General features: G+C 39.9%; 1 protein-coding gene across 2 annotated transcripts in view; it reads left to right on the plus strand.

Moving 5' to 3' along the window:
* The window catches only part of AFG2A (AFG2 AAA ATPase homolog A), a 262683-nt gene that overhangs the window by 71210 nt on the left and 165061 nt on the right, over positions 1-26412 (plus strand). For both annotated transcript variants that reach the window (XM_072119375.1, XM_072119374.1), the window contains exons 12-13: positions 5670-5723; positions 6354-6433. In XM_072119375.1, coding sequence (XP_071975476.1) covers positions 5670-5723; positions 6354-6433 — 134 coding nt within the window. The remainder of the gene's footprint in view (positions 1-5669; positions 5724-6353; positions 6434-26412) is intronic.

Here is a 26412-nt window from a genome sequence, read left to right on the forward strand (position 1 = left end):
GGTAAAACCGCTTGTTCGGAGAAGACAAGGTGAGCGATACCACCAGTCTTGTCTCATGCCAACTGTAAAGCATCCTTCAACCATTCATGTGTGTGGTTGCTTCTCAGCCAAGGGAATTGGCTCTCTCACAGTCTTGCCTAAAAACACATCCATGAATAAAGAATGGTACCAGAATGTCCTCCATGAGCAAAGTTTCCAGCAAGATGGTGCACCTTGCCATAAAGCAAAGGTGATAATTAAATGGCTCAGTGAACAAAACATAGAGATTTTGGGTCCATGGTCTGGAAACTCCCCAGATCTTAATCCCATTGAGAACTTGTGGTCAATCATCAAGAGACGGGTGGGCAAACAAAAACCAACAAATTTAGACAAAATGCAAGCATTGATTGTGCAAGAATGGACTGCTATCAGTCAGGATTTGGTCCAGAAGTCGATTGAGAGCTGCCAGGGAGAATTTCAGAGGTCCTGAAGAAGAAGGGTCAATACTGCAAATATTGACTTTCTGCATTAACTCATTCTAACTGTCAATAAAAGCTTTTGTTACTCATAATATGATTGCACTTGTATTTCTGTATGTGATTAAAACATCTGACAAACACACATAAAAACCAGAGGGCAACAGATCATGTGAAAATATAATATTTGTGTCATTCTCAAAACTTAATGGCCATGGCTGTATAAGGCTATATTCACACGACCGTTGGGGGACATTTTTATGGCTGCTGTGTATATGTGCCCCATAGGCCAGCAATGGCGCCTGGAGCCGTACCGCTCCGTACCTGGGGAAAAAAAATAGGACATGTCCTATCTTTCCCCGTTTTACGGCACCGTGTGCCATGTATCTCTGGAGAGGGGCGGGGGCGAGCAGTGCTCTCCCCCTCCTCCTCTCCCGTGTACCGATGGCTGAAGCATCAAGGAAAAATCTTTTATTCTTTTGTACATTGCTGTCAGGTAACTCCGGCTCCTGCAGTCCGTTTGCTCTGCCCGCTCCATGCCTTTGGCGTCCAAGCCCTGCCTCCTAAGTGCAAGGACCTGTGTAGTGTGCCTATAAAACTGTCACAGTACATATTGTGTCGGCTCTGAGAACAGAGGTGCATTGCGCATACGCAAGACCTCCAGGTAGCCGGAGAATGACATAGTGTTTATGAGAGAGAGCTGGGACGCCAGATGCATGGAGTGGGCAGAGAAGACTGACTGCATAAGGCGGGGTTACCTGACTGCAGGAGGCGGGATTGTCTGACTGCTTCCTACAAAAGAATAAAAGATGATCATTTTTCATGTTACAACCTAGAAATATGCTAAAAAGACCTACATGGGACGTACGTATTACAGAAGAAGGAACTGTTTGTGGGCTTGGGTATTTAGTGTGGTGACAGGTTCCCGTTAAGAAGCTCACAGCAGCATGGAGCACTGACCAGAAGTAGGTGGCATGTTAGCTTACTTGGGTAATATAAATTACATACCCTTTTAAAGTCTAAGAGGTCATTGTTCTGAAATGTTATTGTAATTATAAATTTAATACAATGTAGCCAGCCAGAAAAAATAGGATATTAAAGTTTATATACAGGCGGTCCCCTACTTAAGGACACCCGACTTACAGACAACCCATAGTTACAGACGGACCCCTCTGCCCACTGTGACCTCTGGTGAAGCTCTCTGGATGCTTTAAAATAGTCCCAGATTGCAATAATCAGCTTAAAATTGTCTGCAATGAAGCTTTATTGATAATTCTTGGTCCTCTTACAGCAAAAAAATTTGAAACTCCAATTGTCACTGGGGCAAAAAAAAAAAATTGTCGGGAACTACAATGATAAAATATACAGTTTCGACTTACATACAAATTCAACTTAAGAACAAACCTACAGTCCCTATCTTGTATGTAACCCGGGGACTGCCTGTACTAGGAAAAGTCCTAAGAAATGATTTGTGGGCATTAAAGTCATCTTAAAATGCACTTTTATCAATCATTTATGACTGGGAGTAGATTTAAAGATGCTATGTTCTCAGGAGCACAATTTTTTTACTTTGTTGTGATACCCCTAAAGCTGAATATTAAGAATGATAGAGAGATCTAGAGCTTCCTTAGACAATCATGTTTCAAAATTATATTGTTGCTACTGGCTTACTCAACGCAGCTCAATAAACGCCATGAACATAATCTTTTTTTTTTTTTGCTGCTAGTTTAGTTTCTTTGTTTTTGTCTATACTTTTTTTTTGTAGTATTAAATGTGATTCAAAGTTATATTTCAGGATTGAAATAAGGATGGCCTATCTTTGCTTCGGTAAATGTTTCTGTTTCCCAGTCTGGAATCATCAAGCGGCAGAGCAGGGACATATCACCATCATCAGGGACATATCACCATTGGTCTATATATGGATCTCCACATCTCCCAGGGATTCCCCAGACACAAGGTCTCTATTTAATTCAATCAAATCCATTTTGCCCTGCTCGGGATTCGAACCCACAACCTCCACACTCCACCTGCCATAGAGAGACGGAGCCTCTATCCACTAGGCTATGGACTTGTCTATAGGAAAGAAAACAAAAACAACAACGGAAGAGGACGGCGCCTCGCGTAATAACGTAGAGATAGGTCGGTACCGATTATGGTGAGAAGGTGGGTGCTCACCTGGTAACCACTTGTTAGTAAGCGGTAAAGTTATCTATTAGGAAGGAAAAGGTTCCTTATTTGTAAACCTAGGTTACTGCAGCTATTCCTACGCTCTCCAAAGAACCGGTAACCAACGGCACCGTAACGTAAATTATACAGGAATGTAAAAAAGAGGGAGAGCCAAGTGGGTGCGCTTGTAACCAAAATGAAATGAGATTTCCAGATATAACGGAATTCACAATATTTATTGCTTAAAACATAAAAATCCAGTGGTAATGCGTTTCGGGGAAACCCCTTCGTCAGACCAAAAACTGATAAAATAATAATAATCTGTTCCAATCTGTTCATATGTATTTTGATGTATTTATATTCATAATTGTTCACTGTTTAGTAATAACATTGTATTTTTGTTATTATTATTTTTTTATCAGTTTTTGGTCTGACGAAGCGGTTTCCCCGAAACGCGTTACCACTGGATTTTTATGTTTAAGCAATAAATATTGTGAATTCCGTTATATCTGGAGATCTCATTACAAGCGCACCCACTTGGCTCTCCCTCTTTTTTGCATTCCTGTATCAATTATGGACTTGTCTATGGGAGGATTTTGTATAACTAAGAGCTTCACTGTAAGTGTGATTGATATTATTGATGATGATGGTTGGTATTGATGATGATTGATATTGATGATTGATATTGGTAATGATTGATATTGATGATTGATATTGATGATGATGACTGATATTGATCATGATGACTGATATTGATGATGATGATTGGTATTGATGATGATGATATTTTAAGCATGTAATACAGTTAAATTAAATGATAAAAAGACAAAAAATAAGGGGTCATTAAGAAAGGCTTGTCTGCTGCCCATCTGCAAAAAATGCTGACATGTCTGTGTTCAGACCATATTGTATTGTTTTTTTCATGTCCATACACCCACGTTTTTTTTCACATATGCAAAAAAAGCTAATGGGTTTCTAATCTACTTCTTGCCCTGCCCAGTTGGTTGCCTAGCAACATTTGAGAAAAAATACTCTGCATACGGATATCATGCATGTGCAGTCCTTGTTTTTGGGCATCCAATGACTATGGCTGTACGTGGTCCACATGTGAGACAAATTAATGTATGCTGCAATTTTTTTTCTCACTGTCTTCACATCTGTGAAATAAATGGACATGTGAACAGACCCATAGGAAACAGTGGGTCTGTTTGCCATCCTTACATTACATCCGTTAACATTTCTAGGACAGCCTTTACAACACATATACTACATTGTCAGCACTAAAGCTTATCCTGGCAAATCACTGGTGGCCGATACTGATCGCATGTGTTTCAAAGGAAATGCAATCAGACTGAGCCCCAGACTCTTGGGCTGTTTACATTGCGTTTAGAAATGCAATACAATGTGACCGCACACTAAACATTCAGATAATACTTTTTTTTCTTTTCCTGAAAGTATTGTATCGAGTATTGCAATACTTTTCTGGCAATAATATTGCGCAAAAAATTCTGGTATCGGTGCAACCCTATTACATATATCCTCAAAATCCTTAGGTGCTTATAGAAATGTATATCCTCTTATTGACCATAAGATATGTGGCCATCTTAATATTGTGAAGGAAACCGTGACCTTTTGGACCCCTAAAAGGTACACAAGGTCACTTAGTTACCCTTTTATAGACACTCCCAGAACATGGGTTCTCAGAGGCGTAGGAAGTGATTTAAAGTTGTCCACACAACTTCCGGATATGGCACAACAATAAATCACAGCCCTGAATGTCTATAAGACTTATTTCAGTGAAACCCAAGGACCTGCCACCAGTTCTCCTTTATTATAAACCCTGTCCATAACGGGATTATATAGGGTGAGGTAGCATGCATATCATCCAAGAAACACAGACGTTTGGGTTCGTGAATCGAGATAAAAGAGCAACACAGATTAAATTTTAGATTCAATTGCCTTAAGGGCACACTAGACAAAACATTATATGCAATAGAGACATATACAGTTACACAGAGTATAAAAAACAAGGTAGCAGTACATATATCGGCAGTTCAGTAAGTTATTTACCTTCTGTGTGGGCCTAGTGGAACCTGATAGTCCACACCTTAAGATTTTCCTCTGCTCTTAATGTTAAAATGTTTCCCAGACAAAAGACGATGTGGCCTTAGAGGTGACTGATTATATCAAGTGCAGACACACCTCTGTCCAACACCAGGAGGGGTCATGGGTCCTTCCTACCTGGTATTACATCCAGAACCATGGAGAAGCCGTAGCTTCTCAAGGGGAAGTCATAGGGTCATGGTTCTGGTATCATTGGATCCGGATGAATCCCTGGATCACATTGATGCTACACCTGACCCCTTTTGCTATGGTCCTATCCAGAGATATTGCTATCTTTGGACCCAAGAGCCTCGGGGATTGGGCCACTGTGATTCCCTGATGATAATAAATCCAAAAATGTAGTTGCCTTTGGGCTGAGATGGACCATAACTGGTCCTTAACTGTTCTTATTCAACCTATTGGTTTAAAAGTTTTTATGGCTTTTTGTCTCCTGTTTGAAAATTGGAGGGAAAATCAGCCGAAGCCTCTAGAGACAACGCGGCTACATTAATCCTTTGAAGCTCTGACGCCTGGTTTGTTAGTTTACACTAACTAGCTCCATTAGGTTAATTACGCTCAGGCTGGTTGGAAGTGAGGGATTTGAGGGTGCAGTCACACGTTGCAGTTAAAACTGCATTGCAATTTGTTTTGAGGTGGTTTTAGGTGCAGTTTTGTTAATTTCACAGGTGAAGGACATAAACTGAATGGGGGAATTTGATTTTGAAGGAGAAAGTTGTTCCACAAATTTCATTCACCTGTTGATTTGATGTCTTTCACTTGTTAAAATAAGTAATACCACCTAAAACCAACCCAAAACAAATTGCGATGCAGTTTTAACTGCAACGTGTGACCGCACCCTGAGTAGTGTAAGGCTTCCCTCCCCCTGGATCATCACACCTCTATTATTTTTAACTCCAATAATAATTTTTTCCCCCTCCATCTTAGGGGCCAGAACTGATGAATAAATATGTTGGCGAATCAGAAAGGGCCGTTCGTGAGGTATGTTCAATTTAAAGTCTTTAAGGTAAAATAAATGCTACTGTGTTTGTTACTTTACCCAATGAACTCATTGTCATCCACCCCTTGGGGCTGATGCTGGGCAGTATGGTTCATGTAGCAGCATTCTAATCTTGTAGCTATACCTTGTCCTGTTTTGATTGATTTGTAGACGTATGACTAGAACTTGTACTTTCCTTTTAGATTGTTTTAATCTGTACTGAGATGCCATACATGTTTGTATGCACTTTAGCTTGTATATCCATAAACTTTTCTGCTGCCCAGCACCATCTGTTGTATTTTCATCATTATTGCCATGGAACAGGTCTGCTGAAGACTTATCTCAGATTGAAGTTTATGGCATCAGTGGGGAACATTTACTAAGAATGTGGGAAACTTCACTAAAAGTGCTCTGCCTGTGTATAATGCTTGGTGCGCCAGATTCATTCGCTTCCAAGCGCTGTCCCCACAGAGTTCACCAACTTTTTTGTGGTGCACCTTTAACATAGGGCATTCGACAGACTCTGCATGTTAAATCCGGATATTTGTTATTTGTTTTGTCTGCATGATAAAAAATAAAACGCAGAAATGTGTTAATAGATTAATAGTTGAATTTAATTGTTTTGCCCCCAGATATTTAGGAAAGCAAGAGCAGTTTCCCCAGCCATTCTCTTCTTTGACGAAATAGATGCGTTGGCTGTTGAAAGAGGAAGGTAGGACTGATATCATTCAAACAAATTTTGTACAGCATAATACATATATAACATATATGTCATGTATATGTGTTGTATGTGAATACAGTGTATGGTGTTTTTATATATACTGTATTATGCTGTAATTGTGTATATATGCTGTACATTTGTATATTACACTGTATGTGTGTATATATATGATTGTAACTCGCATGTGTGAGTACACAAATATGCAAATTTTTTAATCAGGAAGGGGGCCCCATTCAGAAGCCTGCTATGGGGCCCTGTCTCTCCTAGTTATGCCACTGGCAGGAGTAGTAGGGTTTAAACATTGAAATATTTAGTAATTTACAAGCTGTTCTGTTATTGTTGTTGTATAAATAATATCTATCTTAACCTATTTTTGTTGATCATAAAATAAATCCTGCAATATATCTATTCTGATGTGCAATTGTTGCTTCCACTTGATTGTGGACAGGTTTTAACACTACAGATCAGCCAGAAAGAAGGGTGTATGTATAACGTTTTAGTAATTTCCCACTTATAACTGAAAGTAATTTGGTGTAACTTCCTTCCAGTCACAGTCTACTGCATCTCCTCAGTATGTTAGAAAGCTGCAGATGTCTAGAACAACCAAACGGCTGAATATTTGATCAAAGCATAGAATTTCTGGTTTCTTTCTTGTGTGTGTGTGTGTGTGTATATATATATATATATATATATATATATATATATATATATATATATATATATATATATATATATATATATGTACGTATGTTTCTGTATGTTTGTTCTTAAGTTGAATTTGTAAGTAAGTCGGAACTGTTTATTTTTTATTAATTTTATTAATTGTAACTCCAGACAAATTCTTTTTGGTCACCTTAGACAACTGTTTATTGTAGCCTGAGACTAAAGTACAGGTAATAACCCACATGCAGAGGTACGTTTGTAACTAGGGGTTGTCTGTAAATCTGGTTTTTCAACCAAGGTGTGATCACTAAGGCAAGTTGTAGTACAGACTTTATTTCTAGATTGCCTATTCTTAGGATTGGTCATAAATATTAGAATGCTAAGGGTCTTGCACCTGGTAGCTCCACCAATTCTCAATTTGAAGCTTCACAGACTTGACAAATCGATTGGTCAAATGGCCTGTCTATAGCTTAGTTCTATTCTAATGAATGGGTCTGATGTACAATATCAAGGAAAGAAGTACTACTGTCTCTTCAAACAGCAGATTGAGGAGGATTCTATGTGCCAAACAGCTTATCTAGTGATAGGTGATGAACCCCTTTGTGTTGTAGCCAGTTTTCACCTTCCTGACCTATTTTTAGAATTTGACATGTGTCACTACATGTGGTTTTAACTGTGGAACACCTTCTCATATCCAGGTGATTTTGATATTTTTTTTTTGTAAAACATTGTACTTTATGTTAGTTGAAACATGTTGGTGATATGTTTTGCATTTGTTTATGAAAAAAGCGTAAAAGCTGTGAAAATTAGAAAAGATCCTCAATTTTCTTACTGATCTGCTTTTTACTACACTTGTGAGGTGGTGCTAAATCATCATCTGGCAATGACCGTTAGAAACGTCAGCGCTGCACAGAGCCCATCTAGCACCGACGTATACACACCGCCAGCGCTGAGAAACAGCTAGAAAAAACTATCCCTTTTGAGTCCATGTTTAAGTTGCTTTACGTTGGGTAATAAAAGCCATTATATAATGGGACAGTTGCTTTTAAAGAAGGTTTTAGGTATGTTCTTAGTATCAGATTCCAATAATACAAGAACCCAATAAGGAAAGTTGAAGTTTACTTTTATTTATTTTAGTATCCATAACATTTTCTTACACTTTCCTTCCACCATGCCTTAAAGCCTTTAGTATTATGCTCTGTCCCTTTTGTAAATTTGGGCTTGCACACAACTTCCACCTGGAAGAATGGAGCTGGAGAATATGACATTTGCTATTTTTTTCTCAAATTGACCTTTGTAAGTGGTTCCTCTTTATTACCCTTGCCCCTGCATTTACAGAATTTGCCAAATGCAGTGGAGGTTGACATTATATTATTTTCCTTCCCACCCACGCAAAGCAAAGAATAGTCAGAAGTACTTGAGGATTTCCTAGTAGAACCGAGAACGGAATTTTAAAGCTGGGCTTGCTGCTCTCATTTATCTCCATAAAGCCTCCTTTTCGTATTTGGAACAGTAATGGAAACCCAGACTGCTGGGTCCTGCTGGGTTGATTAATAAAAAGTTAATTATTTGTTGAGGAAAGAAATCTTTTCTGTCGTCATATTTTAAGAGGACACATCTGTTCTTTCAGCTTCAAAAAATGGGTAAAAATACAAAATACATTCGTTGTCAAATAAGAACCAGATGGGAGGTGAAATATGTTGCATAGCTCTCATTAAAGTCATCTGACATCGAATGGGGTAGGAACTGAGACACGGAGTGACCCGGTTTTACAAGCTGATTTTGCACAGTAGGAATTTGAAAATGCATTAGAAATGCTAACAATTTGCTGCCTCTGGAGGTCAATTTCCTGTACTTTTAGTGCTAATTGTGCTGAGGATTTTAGGGAAACACCTGTCTACTTTGTCTCTGCCATGCATTTTTCCATTCCTCCTGGTTCCCCGCATTACAAATTAGTTTTTCAGACCTTAAACAAGTCTGCTCCAATTTGTAGGGAATTATCTGAAATGGTAGAAGTCTATTCAGCAGAAATTCTATCAGCTAAAGAGGATTTTCGGTTGAACACCATAAGAACGTTTCTTACTTCAACTACTGCACATTTTTGGGCCGGTCTTTTTTTTAACAACAAACTGAAAGCATCTATATGTTGGCAATTGATGTACATAACAGAGGCAATTTGTCAGAGCTGAGTCTCTATAAATCCTAGGAAGTGCATTGGTCATTAGACCGTGTTACTCAGACCACACAGGTGTGGAAACATAAAACAATCTTTCTCCATGCAATTTCCATGGAGAAAGATTGGTGGTAGCATGGGTCATAATGGTCACTGACTTTAGAGCCAGATTGTAAATACAACTGTCAACTGTAAATATTTTCATTGTGAAGTAGAGTAATGGATCAGGTGGCATGTTAAAATCAAAATTTTTTGTGTCAGTGCATGTGGTGTAAATGCTAGAAATGTGGGTACAGTATATTCAAAAATCAACAGTGTGTGCATTACACTCCTGAGAACGCCCAGAGATGGGTCTTCAATCTACCCAGTGCCATTTCACTTGAGATTGACATTCTGCCTGAATGGAAATGGAGGACAGGTGATTTACAGTGCTCACAGTTTGAACCTGCACCATTATAAAAAAAGATACATGCATTCACTTATCTGTTTGACACCTTGGAGTTATACTTGTAGCTCTAATAGAGGCATCTATGGGGTTTAGAGCCATTTAGGTCGTAGTCTCCTTTTGAAGATCATGGTGCTTGCTTTGGACTTTCTAAAGCATTCTCCAAGAATGCAGTGTCTATGGATTTTTTTATACATTCTTGCACATTGGTAAAAACAAGAATGGGTCATGTCAATTTTTTACCTCAATAGACTACTACTTATACCTCTAGCTTTACTAAGATATCTTGTATGCCCAGGGAGGCAGGGTGATGGTCCTATGGACAACGTTTACCAGAAATGAATGGCCAGTTTTTATACCTTTCTTTTTTTAGATTGTTTGTTCCTAGTTCTCAGTTTCCCAGTATTGTGTATCCCTAAACAGGATGATCTTCTGATTCTAGATAAATATGCTGATTGTATCCAAATAAAAATCTTTCTTAATGTGTACCATCACTTGTGAACCCAAACACGTGTTGGTAGTAGTGATGCTTTCTCATTTATTGGACATGCTCTCTTGACTGCAATTGCCTAAGAGCTATAAGTCTCAGAATATAAGTGCCCCTCTTAAATTACTTCCCCCATCACATCATTCTGTTTAAAAAGATAAATTAGCCAATTTTATCCTTTAATTACAGATTCCTTTTTGCAAGCTTTCCTAGGTCTCTCCCAAAGCTGTGGTAATTATGTGATACTTTTGCTATAAATAACATGAAAGTGTTTAGTCTCGCCACTTTGTGATTCGGCTCATCTCGTGCATGACGAATGCAGGAGTTGTTTTCTTATAACTGTTTCCGTTAAATGTTACTGCTTGCTTACTCAGAACTTTTATTACATTAGGGATTTTTTAAGCTGTAGCCAACTTACTTGCTATGATTTGTACCTACAGAATGCTTAGTTTATTTAAGGGACACAACAGAAATTACAACTGAAAAACCAAGTATGATATTTTAGTATGTTAGAATTTCAATCAGTATTGAGTTCTGCTTACTGCTACTTGAGCAGTATTGAGCTCTGCTACACATGCAGTGGTGTGGTCATACAGCTTCCCAGGACCTATAACTGGCACTGTCTGCTGTTTATCACTTTTGGAACTGATGACGGATTCTTTTTAAACGACTCATGTTTAACCCCAAGTCAGTCACACTTCTGTGAAATCAGCCTGTCCTGTTGTGCAAACAGGGTTGACAACAAGTAGAAATTATAAGGAATTAGCAAGTCAACCCTTATATTATATTATTGGTTCTGTAGGTGGTGACCACAGGCCATTTCACTGTTCTTGTCCTATTTGGCTGTTTTTTGGGCTCTTTTTTTGTCATTGCTCTCACCCCTAGCATGAGGCAACCAAATGAATTGCTCGAGTAGTGTAGTTCATTCAGGGTGGCACATCAATCCGACCTATGGTTTGAAGGTAAGCTGTGTGTACGCACAGTGTCTAGAGCATGGTATAGATACCAGGAGATGTGGAGAGGACTATAAGAGGGCAACAACCCAGCAGCATGACAGCTGCCTCTTCCTCTCATCTGTGTTATCCTGAAAGAACTAAATATGTACAAAGAAAGACAACAAAGCAGTGCAATAGTAGACCAATATCTCCAAATAAATAGAATTTTATTTAATCACAATTCATTTTCCACAAATGGTAATACAAAAATGGGATACAAAAATATAAAAACAATTAAAAATGTGCTAACAACAGCACAACAACCCCCTTTAGGGAGGTTCCAATGGCCCCTACACCCAGGGTATCCCTCCCCACACACAAACAATCTGATGTACAAAATTGTGAACAAATGGGTAACCCAAAGATTAGCTAGATGCTTATCAAATTCTGTGAAAATGTACACTAATGGTAGTAGCCAAGAAAAAGTCAAGGCTGCAATACAATACCACAGGTAGCTATAGGTATCTAAAAATGGATAGCACAATGAAGGCAGGATGGAGAGGAGGATGAGAAACACCCCACGCGTTACGTCAGGCATCCGTGACTTCTTCAGTGGTACTAATAAAATAATGATCTGTCTTGTTTATATAGCCTTCACTAACAAATACCTGAAAATCTGGTGTGATAAAACATGATGCTTAGTTCATACAATCACCTCCGATCTGCAATTATCTTGCCGGAAACACAGAATAGCGCATGCACAATGAAGTTGTATCGCATACAGCAGTATGAGATACAACTGTGGATAGGGCCTAACTTTTAATCTTGGCCTATTGTTTCACATGCTTTTGTACTTCAGTAAGTTAGGCACAAATACAAACCTAGCGTTTTTAATTTTTGTTTCCCGTGTAAGGTTAGGCTCCAATTCACATTTGTGTTTGTGTGAACCTATTATATCCTATGTAGTGTAATGTAGCGTTACTAACTAACTTCTATACACCACCACAGGTGTATTAGTACATGAGCATTTATGACATCCCATTCTACATTCATAAATTTGGAGTTTGTCCGACCTATGTAACTGAAACTGGTTCCACTGTTCTGGGAAGTATTTCGGTGTGGTTCTGGGAAATGTTCCATGTGGTTGAGGTCAGCGCTCTGTTGACCACTTATGTTTTTTCACATTGAACTAATCAAACCATGCCTAGTTCATGGACCTTGTATTGTACCCTGGTACACACGTGCACAAAATGAAATGGTTATATCCTCTGTTCCCACAAAGCTGGACACATCCAAATTAACTTCACTTCACTGAAACTAAAGAATAAAGGCCAGTGTTTGAAAACCAACCCCTCCATCAAACTTGAACAGTTGACAAAATGTAGTGCAGAAGATGTAGGATTAAGGACATTTTATAAACTGTAAACCAGGAAGAATAGACCCTGGAGGCTCCTTCTGGGTTATACATTGTGCATTAACAATGGAAAGAAGTAGCCATCAGACTGTGATATCTTGCAATAGAGGGGCGTAAATTATGGCCTGGAGTAAAGGCTCTATTGGAATCCATCCTGAACTTCAGACTTATTAGCATATTTTTAAAATGGTTTTATTGCGGCAACGAAGAACTGGGAGCTGTCACAAAAAGTTAAAAGATTAAAAGAGCTAAAAAAATGTCATCTCAGTTTGGGGTGTTAAATTACATTCCAGATTCCCTTTAAGACCTTAAGGGATGCGCTGACCATTTCAAACAGGCAGGTACTATTCTAGTAGGTCCTAATTGCGGCTCAAGCAATCTCCTTTCCTGTCGTTGGCATGTGAGCAGACCTCACACATTGATTACAAATGGTCCTTGTTTGTGGCCAAAGGCCACACCATGGGTCTGGTTAAGGCTAAGAAAATCCTACTTCTTATAACATAAAGCTTGTGGCTAAAGCCTACTGTCAGTATCGCAGACTTAGGTTCAGCACTGTCGGGTTGCACTGGACCGTCCTATAAACCCTAAGTGAATTTAGCCTCATCATATATAAGGCTGAAGAGACACCTTGCATAGGCTATGCCCAAATACAATATTATATGAACTAATTGAGCAATCAATTTAGTCAACGTCTCTTCAGAGTTTTATGGAATTGTTACAACAGGCTCCTATTAAAGTGAAGTTTTAATATCTTAAAGGACAGTGCTCACAAACAAAGGGGTTATCATACAAATGGGCAACACAAAATAAACAAACATATGCATACAATAAACAGTTTGATTTAAAAAAAGGCTTAAAACAGAATGAGTAGGTATAAGGCTATATTCACACGAACGTATGGGGGACGTATATACGGCCGACGTATATACGGCCGATATACGTCCCCCATACACTCCTATGGGCGCACGGCACCCTACGGGAGCGGTACGGTGCCGCACACGTGCGGCACCGTACCGTTCCGTACCCGGGAAAAAGATAGGACCTGTCCTATCTTTTCCCGTAATACGGCGCCGTGCGCCATAGGTTGCTATGGAGAGGGGCGGGGGTGAGCTGCGCTCACCTCCTCCTCCTCTCCCCGTACACTGCCGTTGCCCGCTACGGTACGGTACGGGCGGGCAACGGCAGTGTGAATATAGCCTAAGTCTGAGTAGGGTTCTAAATCCCCCCAGCCCCTCCTGACTCTGATGTCATGATGAAGTTTTGGTATATGTTTGATTTTTTTTTACTCAGGTTTTTACAATGCCATATATTCCTCAGAATCTTTATATGATACACTGTGATGTCATAGTTTGCGTATGAACAGAGCACATGGACGCACCTCTGGCCGCTCTGTTACAAGGGAAGAAGAGAATAGGAGCCACACAGAACATTGAAAATTGATTATGTAAGTTTATGTGCTGAAGAAGCCCAGCTTGGCTTATACATGAGTATATATGGTAAATAAATCCCAAAATAATAACACAGTTATCGTCATGCTTTGTATGTTTTTTGAGACAGCACAAGAGAAAAGATGGAAGTTTTTAAAGGACTAGAGGCTGCTTTTCTCTAATTCTGGGGAAGGGTTGCTGCAGGGCATTTCATTACTGGGGGGCTCATGGGGCATTACATTAGTGAGGGAGGCTTCTGGGCATTACATTACTGTGGGAGGCTGCTGGGCATTGCATTACAGGGGGACGCTGCCTGGGCATTACATAACTGGAACAATCTGCCTAGGCATTACTAGAGGAAGTTGCTGGGCATTTTGTTTTGTGTGGGGAAGCTGTGATGAATGCATTTCTCACCCTAGGCTTATACTCAAGTCAATAAGTTTTCCCATTTATTTGTGGTAAAATTAAGGGCCTCGGCTTATACTCAACTATAAATGGTAATTGCTCCCTGTTGCTGTGGTGTCATCCCGGGGTATTTGACACAGTAGCAGCAGGGACCTGGATGGAGTTGTTAGGGAAAAGCATGTGTGTGAAATATGAATTATGCCACATATTTCTTTGATGTGTATTGCCAGGTGGGGTTTCTACATGTGACCTCAGATATACAGGATATCACCTTTTGCTGACCTCGTTAATGGAAGTAGAGAGAAATCCCATCATGGCGCCATTATTTTTTTTTTGGGGGGGGGGGGGGGGTTTAAGACCAGTAGAGGAAGGGGCACCTGGTTCTCCTAATTTTGATATATCTCTATCACCACATCTGCCCCCAAAATTCATCAAGGGTTTTATACACTTTTATGATTTGTACGGCAAAAATAGAGTGACTTCAATTGCGAAAATGTGGCATATTTTTCCCCCTTCACCATGGCAGCACCCACCAAAGAGCATGGCCCACCTCTGGGACAGGAAACCCAAAACTTTAAAGGGCCGCCTCCTCCTCTGTTCCTCAGTTAGGTCTCCTTTCCCAGCAGGACACGCCAAAGGACCTTGGTGAGGTCCTGGCAGTCTGAGATAGTCAAGCTATCGGGCCTGAAGAAAGAAAGCGGACACTGGAGCTCCCCGTGTGGTTGCGGCCTCCCATTGTAGGGGCTTACCAGGGTCCTGAGATGCCCCGGGGGATATGCAGGAGGTTGCTAGTCGGCGACAAGGACTGTGGGGCACCGCTTTTCCAAATGGCAACCACGTGGCTTCCGACATCCTTCTGCTATGCGGCTGTGCCACATCCCTGTGCCAGATGGTGTCCCACATGTCTGTAACGTCATGGGGGTGGGAAATTTGAGGAGAATGCTGGACACAGCAGTTGCTATGTGTCTTACACCCACAGCCAACCAGAGGGCTCCACAGGAGCAAGTTGCTGCTGTTGACGTTGCATCTATATTCCTATGTGCACCACCCTATTTGCTGTCCCTCCATCTCTACGCTATGAGCTCAGAGAAGGAAGGAGAGCCTTTGGCCATCATGGACCCCGCTATGGAAGGGGGTGTTCTTTGGGGTGTTGAGTAAGGCTGTTACCGGGCCTGATAAATGGTTCTGATCGTCTTTTATGTGATTGTATTGTAGAGAGAAGAGACCCCCTAGTAGAAAAGCTGCTAGAAAAACAAAGAAACGTGATTGTAGAATTTGTGAAGAGAACCGTCTTTTTATCAGAACTCCTGCATCCAGCGATTAGTGTTCCAGGAGCAATCTGCTATGCTGGACGCATTCCTTCATTCAGCAGTAAGTGCGCAATTCTATCAAAGCTTCTAGGAGGAAGGCAAGGTCTCTTGCTTCTCCGAGTACCTCTAGAGTGTTGGATGAGTCAGATTTAGAGGTTGACTCTGTTGCAGAGTTGTCTTCTGGTTTTGAGAAAGATAAAAGTGGCAGGCCTCTGTTCCCTGTAGGTGATTCTGAGCACCTGGTAAATCTGGTCAAAGCGACAATTGAGCTAGAGGATGAGAAGGAGGAACGCTCTGTCCAGGACATAATGTTTCAAGGGCTAGGGGAGAAGAGAAAGAATGTGTTCCCTATTCATGAGAATATTATGTCCCTTATTAATGCAGAATGGAAAAAAGCCTGAGAGGAAGGTGTTTGTCCCTAATGCGGTAAAAAGAAAGTATCCCTTTTCAGAGAAAGAGAATGGTTGTTGGGACAGTGCTCCACAGGTGGATGATGCTGTTCATGGGAAACCTCAAACCGGAAGAAAGGTTTCCCCGCTCCTAGTAGCCAAAGAAAAGATTTTCTTCCTTCCAAGAAATTCAGTTCCATTTAGAGGCCGAAAGAAGAGGAGGTTGGAAAAGCTCCAAGAAATCGGGAGGGAAAAGTTCAAGATGGAATCCCCAAGGTCAACTATAAATCTGTTACACGGGGAATGTTTTATGGCATCGGTGGACCTGGCCAATGCCTACTATCATGTTCCCATTCACCTGGACTCAGTAGCAGTGATGTTGCACGGAATTGTTCATCTGCAAGGCTCTTCCTTTCATTGTAGCAGTGGCACAGATAGTCAAATTATTTCAGAGATGGCCTTCATCAGAAAAGAGCAAGGGACGTTCGTCCCCTATCTGGACGATTTTTTGTTGTTAGGAAGGACAGAGGAGGTGGTGTAGATGCAGTTGGCTCAGGTGCAAGAAGCACTAAGTTAACTAGGCTGGATGGTACTGAAGAAGTCCTCTCCAGTCCTTTTTTAGTCAAAGGTGGTCTTAGGGATTCTCCTAGACTCTGCCTGCCAAAAATCTTTCCTCCCAGTAGGGAAGATAGAAAAGATCCAAACAGTCGTCAAGTCCCTTCTGAAAGACCCATTTCCCACTATAAGGAAAGTTATGTCTATCGTGGGCCTATTCACAACACCGAACCAAAGGTAGCATGGGTTCAGTTCCATTCTTGACCCCTGCAGTTACACATGTTGAAGATCTGGGAAGGCTCTGTCTACAGCCTCTACCAAAAGATTTGCCTTTCCCAGGAGGTCAAGGCCTCCCTAGAGTGGTGGCTAGTAGAGGAGAATCTTCAGAAAGGAGTGTCCTGGAGGCAAAAAAGCCCTTTGTCTTTAGTGACAGATGCAAGTCGGTGGGGTTTGGGAGTGCAGCTAGCGAAACAGCTGTTTCAGGGCTCCTGGGGACCAGAGTGGGAAGACAGCTCTTAAAATTACAGGGAGCTGAGAGCAATTCTGGAGGCGGTGAAGTCAGCCATGTCTCTTGTTCAGGGTTCAGATCTAAAGGTCCTGTCGGACAATGTGACAGTGGTAGCTTTTGTAAACTGGCAGGGAGGTACTTAGAGTCAGCCTCTAATGCACCTAACATCCGATATTTTTTCCTAGCAAAGAAAACCTTAATCTTTCTTTCAGCTGTCAGTATCAGAGGGAAGGAAAATTGTAATGCATATTTCCTGAGTCGCCATCAGCTGAGACAAGGCGAATGGTGCCTCAAGAGAGAGGTGTTGCAGATGATGGTGAAGTTATGGGGGCTACCGCAGATAGACCACAGGAACTGTCAGGTCTCGAAGTTCTGCTCTTTGAATCTGAGGGACTGGCTATGGGTTCTAGATGCCCTGGCAGTGAGATGGGACCACGGGTTGGCATATGCTTCCTCCCACTTGATGCTACTACCGAGGATCCTAAAAAAATATCAGACAGGATCAGGCCAGGGTCATAATTATACCCCCCTTTGGACCAGGAGTCCCTGGTTCTCGGTCCTAAAGTAATTGTTCAGATGCTTCCAGAGAGTCCCGACCTTCTGTTTTCGGGCCCAGTTTTCCACCCACAGGTCAGCCGTCTACACTAGACGGCTTTGAATTTGATAGGCTGATTTTAGCTAAGAAGGGGCTTTCTGAGAATGTTATTGTTATGTTACAGAAGAGTAGGAAGCCAGTCATCTTGAATATCTATTTTAGAGTGTGGAAAGCTTTTTCTCAATTTTGTCAAGAGACGGATTTAGACTTGGATCACTCTTATATGTCTAAGATCCTAGATTTCCTGCAGAAAAGGATAAAAAAGGGGAGCAGCCCCCCCATATTACCCCTGTCAGGAAGAGTATGGTTCCTCCCTGGGATCTTTCCCTAGTATTTAACTCTCTGATGAGAGGGCCCTTTGAGCCCATAGAAGATATCTCTTTTAGGTGGTTAACTCTTTAGACCGTTTTTTTGGTGGCCATCACCTCGGCCAGAAGTGTCGGTGAGATCTCAGCCCTGTCCTGTAGGAGTCCCTATACCAAAGTTATGGACGATAGGGTGGTATTAGTGACTGATCCGTCTTGTTTGCCTAAAGTAGCTTGTAAGTTTCATAGAACTTAGGAGATTGTTTTGCCAAAATTTTGCACAAATCCCTCATCAGATAGGGAAAGAGATTTCCACAAACTTAGAAAGGACGTCTGACTGGAGAAAGTCAGATAGCATTTTTGTTTTATTTGGAGGAAAGGAGAAGGGAAAGAAGACTTCCCCAAGTACAATCACAAGGTGGATTAAGTTAGCCGTTTCCAAAGCTTATACTCGGGCAGATCTCCCAGTCTCAGTGGGGTTAAGGGCCCATTCCAATAGGGCAGTCTCCTCATCCTGGGCAGAGTTTAAAGAGGTGTTGGTCACTCAGATCTGTTAGGCTGCTACATGGTCATCCCAGCACACTTTCTTCAGACACTACAAGTTGGTTGCTCATGAGCTATCGTTTGATAGAAGGGTCCTTTCCTCTGTTGTCCCACCCTAGGATATTTTCTATTATATTCTCTCTGGTGGGTGCTGTCGTGGTGAAGGGGCAAAACGTGAATTACTTACCGAAGCCTATCTGGTTGGTGCTATCGTGGGTCCAGGAAACAATATTGCCGGTAAGTAATTTTCTGTTTTTTGGTGGGAACAAAGCCTTAATTATGAGGTGCAAAGTTAGACTAAACAGTCTTAGACCCTAAATTTCAATACCAGATATTTTGATGAATCTTACACAGTATGAAATTGTCAATCCTTAATATGTTCATTTTTTGTGAGGTCAAACTATCAATGCAGTCAGACACCTCATTGGAACCCAATGGACCCCATTGTTAACTAACCACCCCATGCAAAATCATACTGCTGAATGCTATGCTATTATAACTACTTTAAAGCAACAAAAGGCTAATGGAATAAAATAGTGAACAGAGCCTCAGACAGTTTTTAGTAGGAGTATTACGTCAGTGTCTGTGTCTTCCTTCATTTGCGGTAATAGGTTGAAGAAACACTGGCTTTTCCTGTGGTTTGCTTTCGTCCGGCAGTGTGAATTATGTTCTATTGGCTTGCTGTGAATTTAATTCACCATACCTGTGTCCTCTGCAGCCAAACTGTGGACCAGAAAGAGTTAACAGCATGTGACTGGGTGCCTGCTCCTACCACCTGGGGCAGAGTTTCTCCACATTATAAATACCCCGGCTCAGCTCATTCCCTGCTTGTCAAATTCATTTGCTAGCTATATTTTCTACTCTACTGTAGTTCACTACTCCTGTGTTTCTGGTATTCGGTTCTTGGCTCTTTTTTGTGACAATCTTTTGGTGTTAGTGATTTTGTTCCTTATATGCTCTCAGCTGTAATCCAGATTGTTTTCTACCTCTTTTTTTTTTTTTTTTTTTTTTTTTGCTCTTTGTCTTGTTTCATGTCTGCATTTGACCTGGGGGGCTGTTTTTGTGGTTGTCCTTTATCAGTAGGATACACAGAGGTAAGCTGACAGTTCTGTTGGGGGGCTGGAGTTTAGGACTCACTGTCCTGTTTGTTGTCACTTAGTCTAATGTCTCCATTATAGGAGGACACAATCAATAAGATCACCTAGAATATACTGTTTTTGTTTCCATCTGCCTATGTGTGTACTTCAGTCTATTTCGAATAACTATTTAGAATCTACTATTTCTGGAGAGAATGGGTTAAAAGTACCATCTGTTATTCTTTTAAATATTATTGATATGAAATAAAAAAAAAACTTGGCTGGCCTTTGAGAAGAATGTGCAAAGGAAATAATGTCCAGTGTTGCATGCCAGATTCCTTTCAGTTTGAAATATGGAAATCTTAGGCCCTGGCAGGAATGGCCTCCTACACCCGGGGCCTCGAAATGATTACATCAGGAAGTGAGGGGAAAAATGTGTTTTTCAGCACGTTTGGCACCAATTTACCAAGTCACTTTGTCCAAGAAATGTTTAAATGAAACGAATGCCTGAAAGCTACAGAATGTACTCCAAATGAAAGTAACCCTGGAAAAGAACTATTGCTGTAAGGAAGCCAGGACTATTTATTAGTGAGTACCTTACTTGTATTTGCATTCAGTGCTTGATTCATAAATCCTCAATTAGAATGACTATTAGGGCTTGCTTGTAACCATGGAAGCTTTCAGGTCAGAGACTTCTGCATTGCTAACGAAAAGGTTCATTATATTATCTAGAATTAATCCGTCAACTGTATGAGAAGATTGTAGACCAGTTATACACAGTTTCAGAGCCTGGTTCATTGATAACACACAGACCTGTATTTTTTGAGATGTAAGTCCACTTTTTACCAAAATGTCAGTGTCTTTTACTCTACAGTCGAGAGCTTGGTAGAGCAAGACCATTGAACACTTGTTTACAGATCAGACAGATCACAATTAAAAGCCATCTGTGTGGTTATTGAGAGAACTCTGTAGCGATTCATAGCTGCATAGTTCTCTCTCCTACTCTTTGTCTCTGACCTGTAAGAGAAGCTAAATAAGGGGAAAACAACCAAGATGGTGCCGATGAGCAAGTACGCAGCTCTGTTGTGACGGACCATGAAATGGCAGACAGACCCTTTCAGAACAGCGTAATACCACATAGAGCTCCCAACGACTGCGAAGGTACAGGGGAGCAATGGGGACACAAGATTTATTTGCCGACATCTTCACAGTTATGGAGGCACATCAAGATCTAGAGCAAGAAGTACAGTGCCTTCAATTTAAAGTGGCAGACCTAGAAGATAGGTCTTGTCCCAACAATCTCAAGCTAAGAGGCATATCTGAACAAGTGTCAAATGCTGAACTACATAACTATATCACTGAGCTCATGGCCTTCTAAATAAAGACAGACCACCTCTTCTTCATCCTGTAGACAATGAGTGGCCAAGTGCAAAACCATCGGAAGCGCAATGTTCTTAGAAACCCTTGCATTTCTTTCTCGGGTGACTGTAGACCTTTTAGGTCTTTTCCCCCATACCATCATAGACAATTTAAGTGTCTGACAGCCTGAATAAGGCCTTTTTGTTAAGTCCCAGTGACTATGTTATATTGTTTTAATCTTTTTTTGTTACGTCATCCACATAGATATCAAGATACTATTATTAGGAGGTATGAACAAGATCCTTCCAGGAGCAGTATGAGAGTATCAACTTAATCCGCTATGGTATTTGAAATATGTTCAGTGAATTCAGGGGGTCTTAATACACCCTTTAAAAGATCCCTTATATGGAAGGAGGCAAAGACATACTACCTGCGACATATTATGTGTACAGGAGACCCATATGGTTCAAAAAGCCATGGTAAAGAATAAAACATCCCGTTTCCTACTACATGTATCACTAAACATATAAAACTAAATCAACAGGAGTATTAATTGCTTTCAAAAACTCCCTAGTTTTCCAGCTCCTGGAAGAGATCATAAGCCCAAATGGTCTATATGTTCTAATTATTTGTACTGTCAACAATGAGGTCATCATGAATATATACACTCAAAATGCACACCAGGAAAGAATAACCCAGAAAAAAAAACAAGGGGGACTCCTGTTATGTGGGGATTTCAATCTCATTCCAGACCCACCGGTAGACTGCACCTCACACTCCAGAACCAAACTGCCAAATTTGCTCTGGAAATCGGACTTATTTAATATCTGGAGGGCTCAGAATGAGACTATATATTTCATTCGGGGCTTCACAATACATACTCCTGAATAGACCTTTTTATTATGAGACACGCTAGACTTAGGATCCCATTCAGGTATTAATGATATCACATGGTCAGACCATGCCTCTATCACCCTCACCATTGAAAAACAAAATAGCCAACCCCCAATCTACCTCTGGAGTTTAATTCATATTTGGTAAACCACCCATATTATACTGCACGCAAAACAGTTAATTTCACAAAATATTTTTACTTTAACACCCCAAATCTTCCAGACCCAGTCACACATTGGAATGCACACAAAAGCTTCCATAAGGGGTAACTTAATAACATTTGGACATTTAGATAAAAAAACAATGCTTGGCCAAAACAACTGAGCTACTAGACCAGATTAGACACATTGAGAACCTCTCACACACCAGCTGCACCTTAAAAGAACAAAGACAAAATACTAATCCCAAGATAACAAGGCGGGTAAATGACTAAACTCCCGCATAAGCAACACTTGAGTTCTTAATTCCCCTATCTATATAATCTAAGCAAAAGTGGGAAATTATACAATCCAAATGACATAGCAGAAAGGATCCTTTCTTGCTATGGAGAATTATACAATCTGAAAGGGAATTCAGAAACGTATATCCCTTCACCTCTAGAAATACACAACTTTCTCCAAAAATTTTCTCTCCCAACTCTTTCCTTATCACATTTGCTCTCTAATGAACCTGTATGATAATGATAAGATAAAAGGCTTAAAACCATTTTATAGCATCCTAAACTCTCCCATGGAATTTTGTAAATCATACCCAGTTAGCTTGTAGGAAAGAGACCTCCAGAAGTCGTTTACATGCGCGGAGTGGTTGCAAGCTATTAAGTTGAACTATACTTCATTGCAGTGTACGAAAATATTGGAATTCGCACATAAGATTAGGATTAATTTAGCAGACTAAAAGGAAAAATCCATTTCTAACTACGCATTAGAGACTCCGACAAAGAAGGATAACTGGACGGACCCATTCCAGATAACCCAAATTTAGCTGAACATTAATAAGGATCTACCTAATGTACGACTAAGTGATCAACTCGGTTGTAGTGTTTAAAATATATGTCCATTGATCACTATGCAATCAAGTATGTTGTTAGGTTCTAACACAAATTACTGTATGTAACTTTATTGTTTTGTTAAAATAAATTAAAAAATACTTAAAAAAAAAAAAGATTAGGATTATAGGATTAAACAAAGTTTAGGATTGCATAGATTACACAAAGCATAACCTTCCAATTCCGATTGATGTTTTAGATTATGTGGTAATGAGGGCCATTTATAACATATATTTTGGAGCTGTCCAGTAATATGAACATTCCGAATAGAAATCGGTGATTTAATTGCCTCCTTAACTGGTTCCACAATACCTATGACACCAGAAGCAATGCTTTTACAGCTTGATAGAAACAGCATTCCGGTTAAAAAAACAAACAAACCCGGGCCTGCACGATATTTACCTTGGCAAGGATATGTTTAGCCCGACACTGCAAAATGGTTGCTCCCCCTATTCTCCAATAAGTGGTAACTTTAATTAACTCTACATATAGTTTCGAACTCACTATTGCTCAGGGTAACGGAAAAATTTTAATGTTTTTAACAAAATTTGGCAACCATGGACAAAGCACTATCACTTTTCTCCACCTTGCTAACCAACCAACAATATATTTAACCTCTGCTCATGGAAGTAATATACGCATTCATGTGATTTTGCAGTCCCTCTGAAAAAGTCGAACTATACTACTGACTGATGGTCTCGATGTTGCAATACTTAAAACAAAAATACACACACCAGCAAACTATCTCTCGGTATTTCATGTTTGGATGACTTTGTTATGTTACGATGTGTTATATTCAACTTGTTTTATAGACTTTCTGAGACCTTCAATGGCGGACTGTGTCGGTTTGGTCCTCCTGATGGTCCCTACTGCATATACATAGCGGAACTCCACTAATACAACAGCACAGTGGAACTTAAATTGTTTCCTGCCATTTCCTCAATTATGATTTTGTGAACATAGATGGTAATAATATGTAAACTGATGATTATGTCTCGATCTCTTTGTTAACTATCCTATTATATGTTTTTGAAAAAAATCCAATAAAAACTTATGAAAGTAAGACTGTTTTGTGCAAAAAACTGTATAATGTATAATGTATTTCATAAATGAATCTATTGTAAATGTAGTGCCTCAGTGCCTTTGTCAAAGCTCCAAAAGTGATATGTATCTCCCAGTATGTGTACTATATAAAAAAATGCAGCTTTGCACGCTAGTAAATACTTAATGTTGTCACTTGTTTTCTAGTCTTTGATAATCTGAAAACATAACTATACTTGGTTATTTGGTATCTGTCTTCATAGCTGAAATATGTTGTGGTTGCTTAGTCTTTTATTATAAAGACGGAAATACTAACTTGATTTAGTTTCCTAATGTAGCGCCCGGTTAAGTATTTTAGGCTTGGAACTGGGAAAAAAATCACTATTGGAGTTATATATTAACCTGTAACCTTTCTATACGCATCACTTTTAGAATTTTTGTTCGCATTTTTGAAGCTGTGCATATAATGTTATACTGTTGGATTTTGGCACCTGAAATTTTCACAAATAACTGTGAAAAGTGTCAGCATTTTGACACATAAAGAGTATAAAAGAAACATCATGCACTACCACTCAAAAGTTTGGGGTCACTTAAAAAATGTCTTTATTTTGAAAGAATAGCACATTTTCTTTCAATGAAGCATAAATGAAATGAAATTATAAATACACTCTATAAATTGTTAAACATTGTTATACATTTTTAACATGAATTAATTATTTCACATGGTTCAAATGTTAAAAGTTTTGCATAGTAACCAGCTTTTTGAAAATTCATAAATTTTTGCATTTACATTTTTATTTATTTATTGGTTACTTCTAAGGGTGAGATAACACTTGGCGTTTAATTGCATTTTGAAACACTTTACAAGAGCTGAGGAGAGGTGATTTGCCTAATTACATTACTGTTAACATTTGCGTTTAAAAAATACAATGTAAATGTGACGTTAATGCATAAATTATCATCACGTTTACTATGTGTTTTGTAAACGCAAATGTTAACAGTAATGTAGTTAGGCAAATCACCTCTCCTCAGCTGTTGTAATGTGTTTCAAAACGCTATGTATGACCGCACCCTTAACATCATGTGTGACCACAGCCTCATGTGTCATCATCTCCCTGAGGTGTGATTACAGTGCTTAAAAATGCAGGACACAGCCTCAAATCCAAAATTTACAGTAGTGTCCACTCCTGCATGTAACCCCCTCACATGACTTGTGTCTATGTGGATTTAAGACATTTGCAACAAAAAGTCTCAAAAAGAAGTTAATATTTGCGCCTGCAAGGATAAGAGAAACTAAACATGTATCACAAGACAGGATCATACATAAGGCGCAAAAAAGAGCTGCCAAATGTCTCCGCAGAAAGAAATAATATGATGCATTGTATTTTCTAGCTCTGTAAGAAGGCTAATGGATGTTTAACCCCTTACCAACATGTGATGTAATAGTACGTCACATGCCGGGTCCCGATGTATGGAGAGGGCTCGCGGGCCAAGCCCTCTCCACAGCCGGCAAGTCTTTGCTGCATATTGCAGCAAAGGCTTACCAGTAAGACCCGCGATCGGTGCCCCGTGACGTCATCGGGGAGCGGCAATCCGTCGCCATGGTAGCCTCTGGTCTCACGAAGACCCAAAGCTATTTCGGGTTAACCCATTCATTACATTGTAATGTATGAGGAGTAAAATCCCCATATACTGTAGTATGGCAGTATATGATGGGATCGTACAGACACCCTAGGGTTAAAGTACCCTAGGGAATCTTAAAAATAGTAAAAATAAAAATAAAAAAAAGTTTTTTTTAAAACTTAACGGAAAATCGCTCCCAAAGTAAAAAATGGCACTTTTTTGCCATTTAAAAAAAAAAATAAAAAATTCTATAAAAAGTGATCAAAAGGTCGTACAGTCCTAAAAATAACATTGTAAACGTCATCAAAAATCCGCAAAAAACGGCACCACTCACAGCTCCATACACCAAAGTATAAAAAAGTTATTAGCGCCAGAAGATGGCAAAATCCCCCCCAAAAATTTTGTACAGGAGGTTTTAATTTTTTTAAATGTATGAAAACATTATAAAACCTTTATAGATGTGTTATCCCCGTAATCGTACTGACCCAAAGAATAAAGTAGACCTGTCATTTGGGGCGTACAGTGAAATCCGTAAAATCCAAGCCCACAAGAATACGGCACAAATTCCAATTTCACTGAATTTGGAATTTTTTTTCTTGCTTCCCAGTACACGGCATGGAATATTAAATACCACCATTTTGAAGTGTAATTTTGTTACGCAGAAAATAAGCCGTCACACAGCTCTGTACATGGAAAAATAAAAGTTACAGATTTTTGAATGTGGGGAGTGAAAAACGAAAACGCATAAACGAAAAAGGGCTGCGGCGGGAAGGGGTTA

Source organism: Engystomops pustulosus, chromosome 1 (genome assembly GCF_040894005.1).
Source record: "Engystomops pustulosus chromosome 1, aEngPut4.maternal, whole genome shotgun sequence".
In the NCBI taxonomy this organism is placed as follows: Eukaryota; Metazoa; Chordata; class Amphibia; order Anura; family Leptodactylidae; genus Engystomops; species Engystomops pustulosus.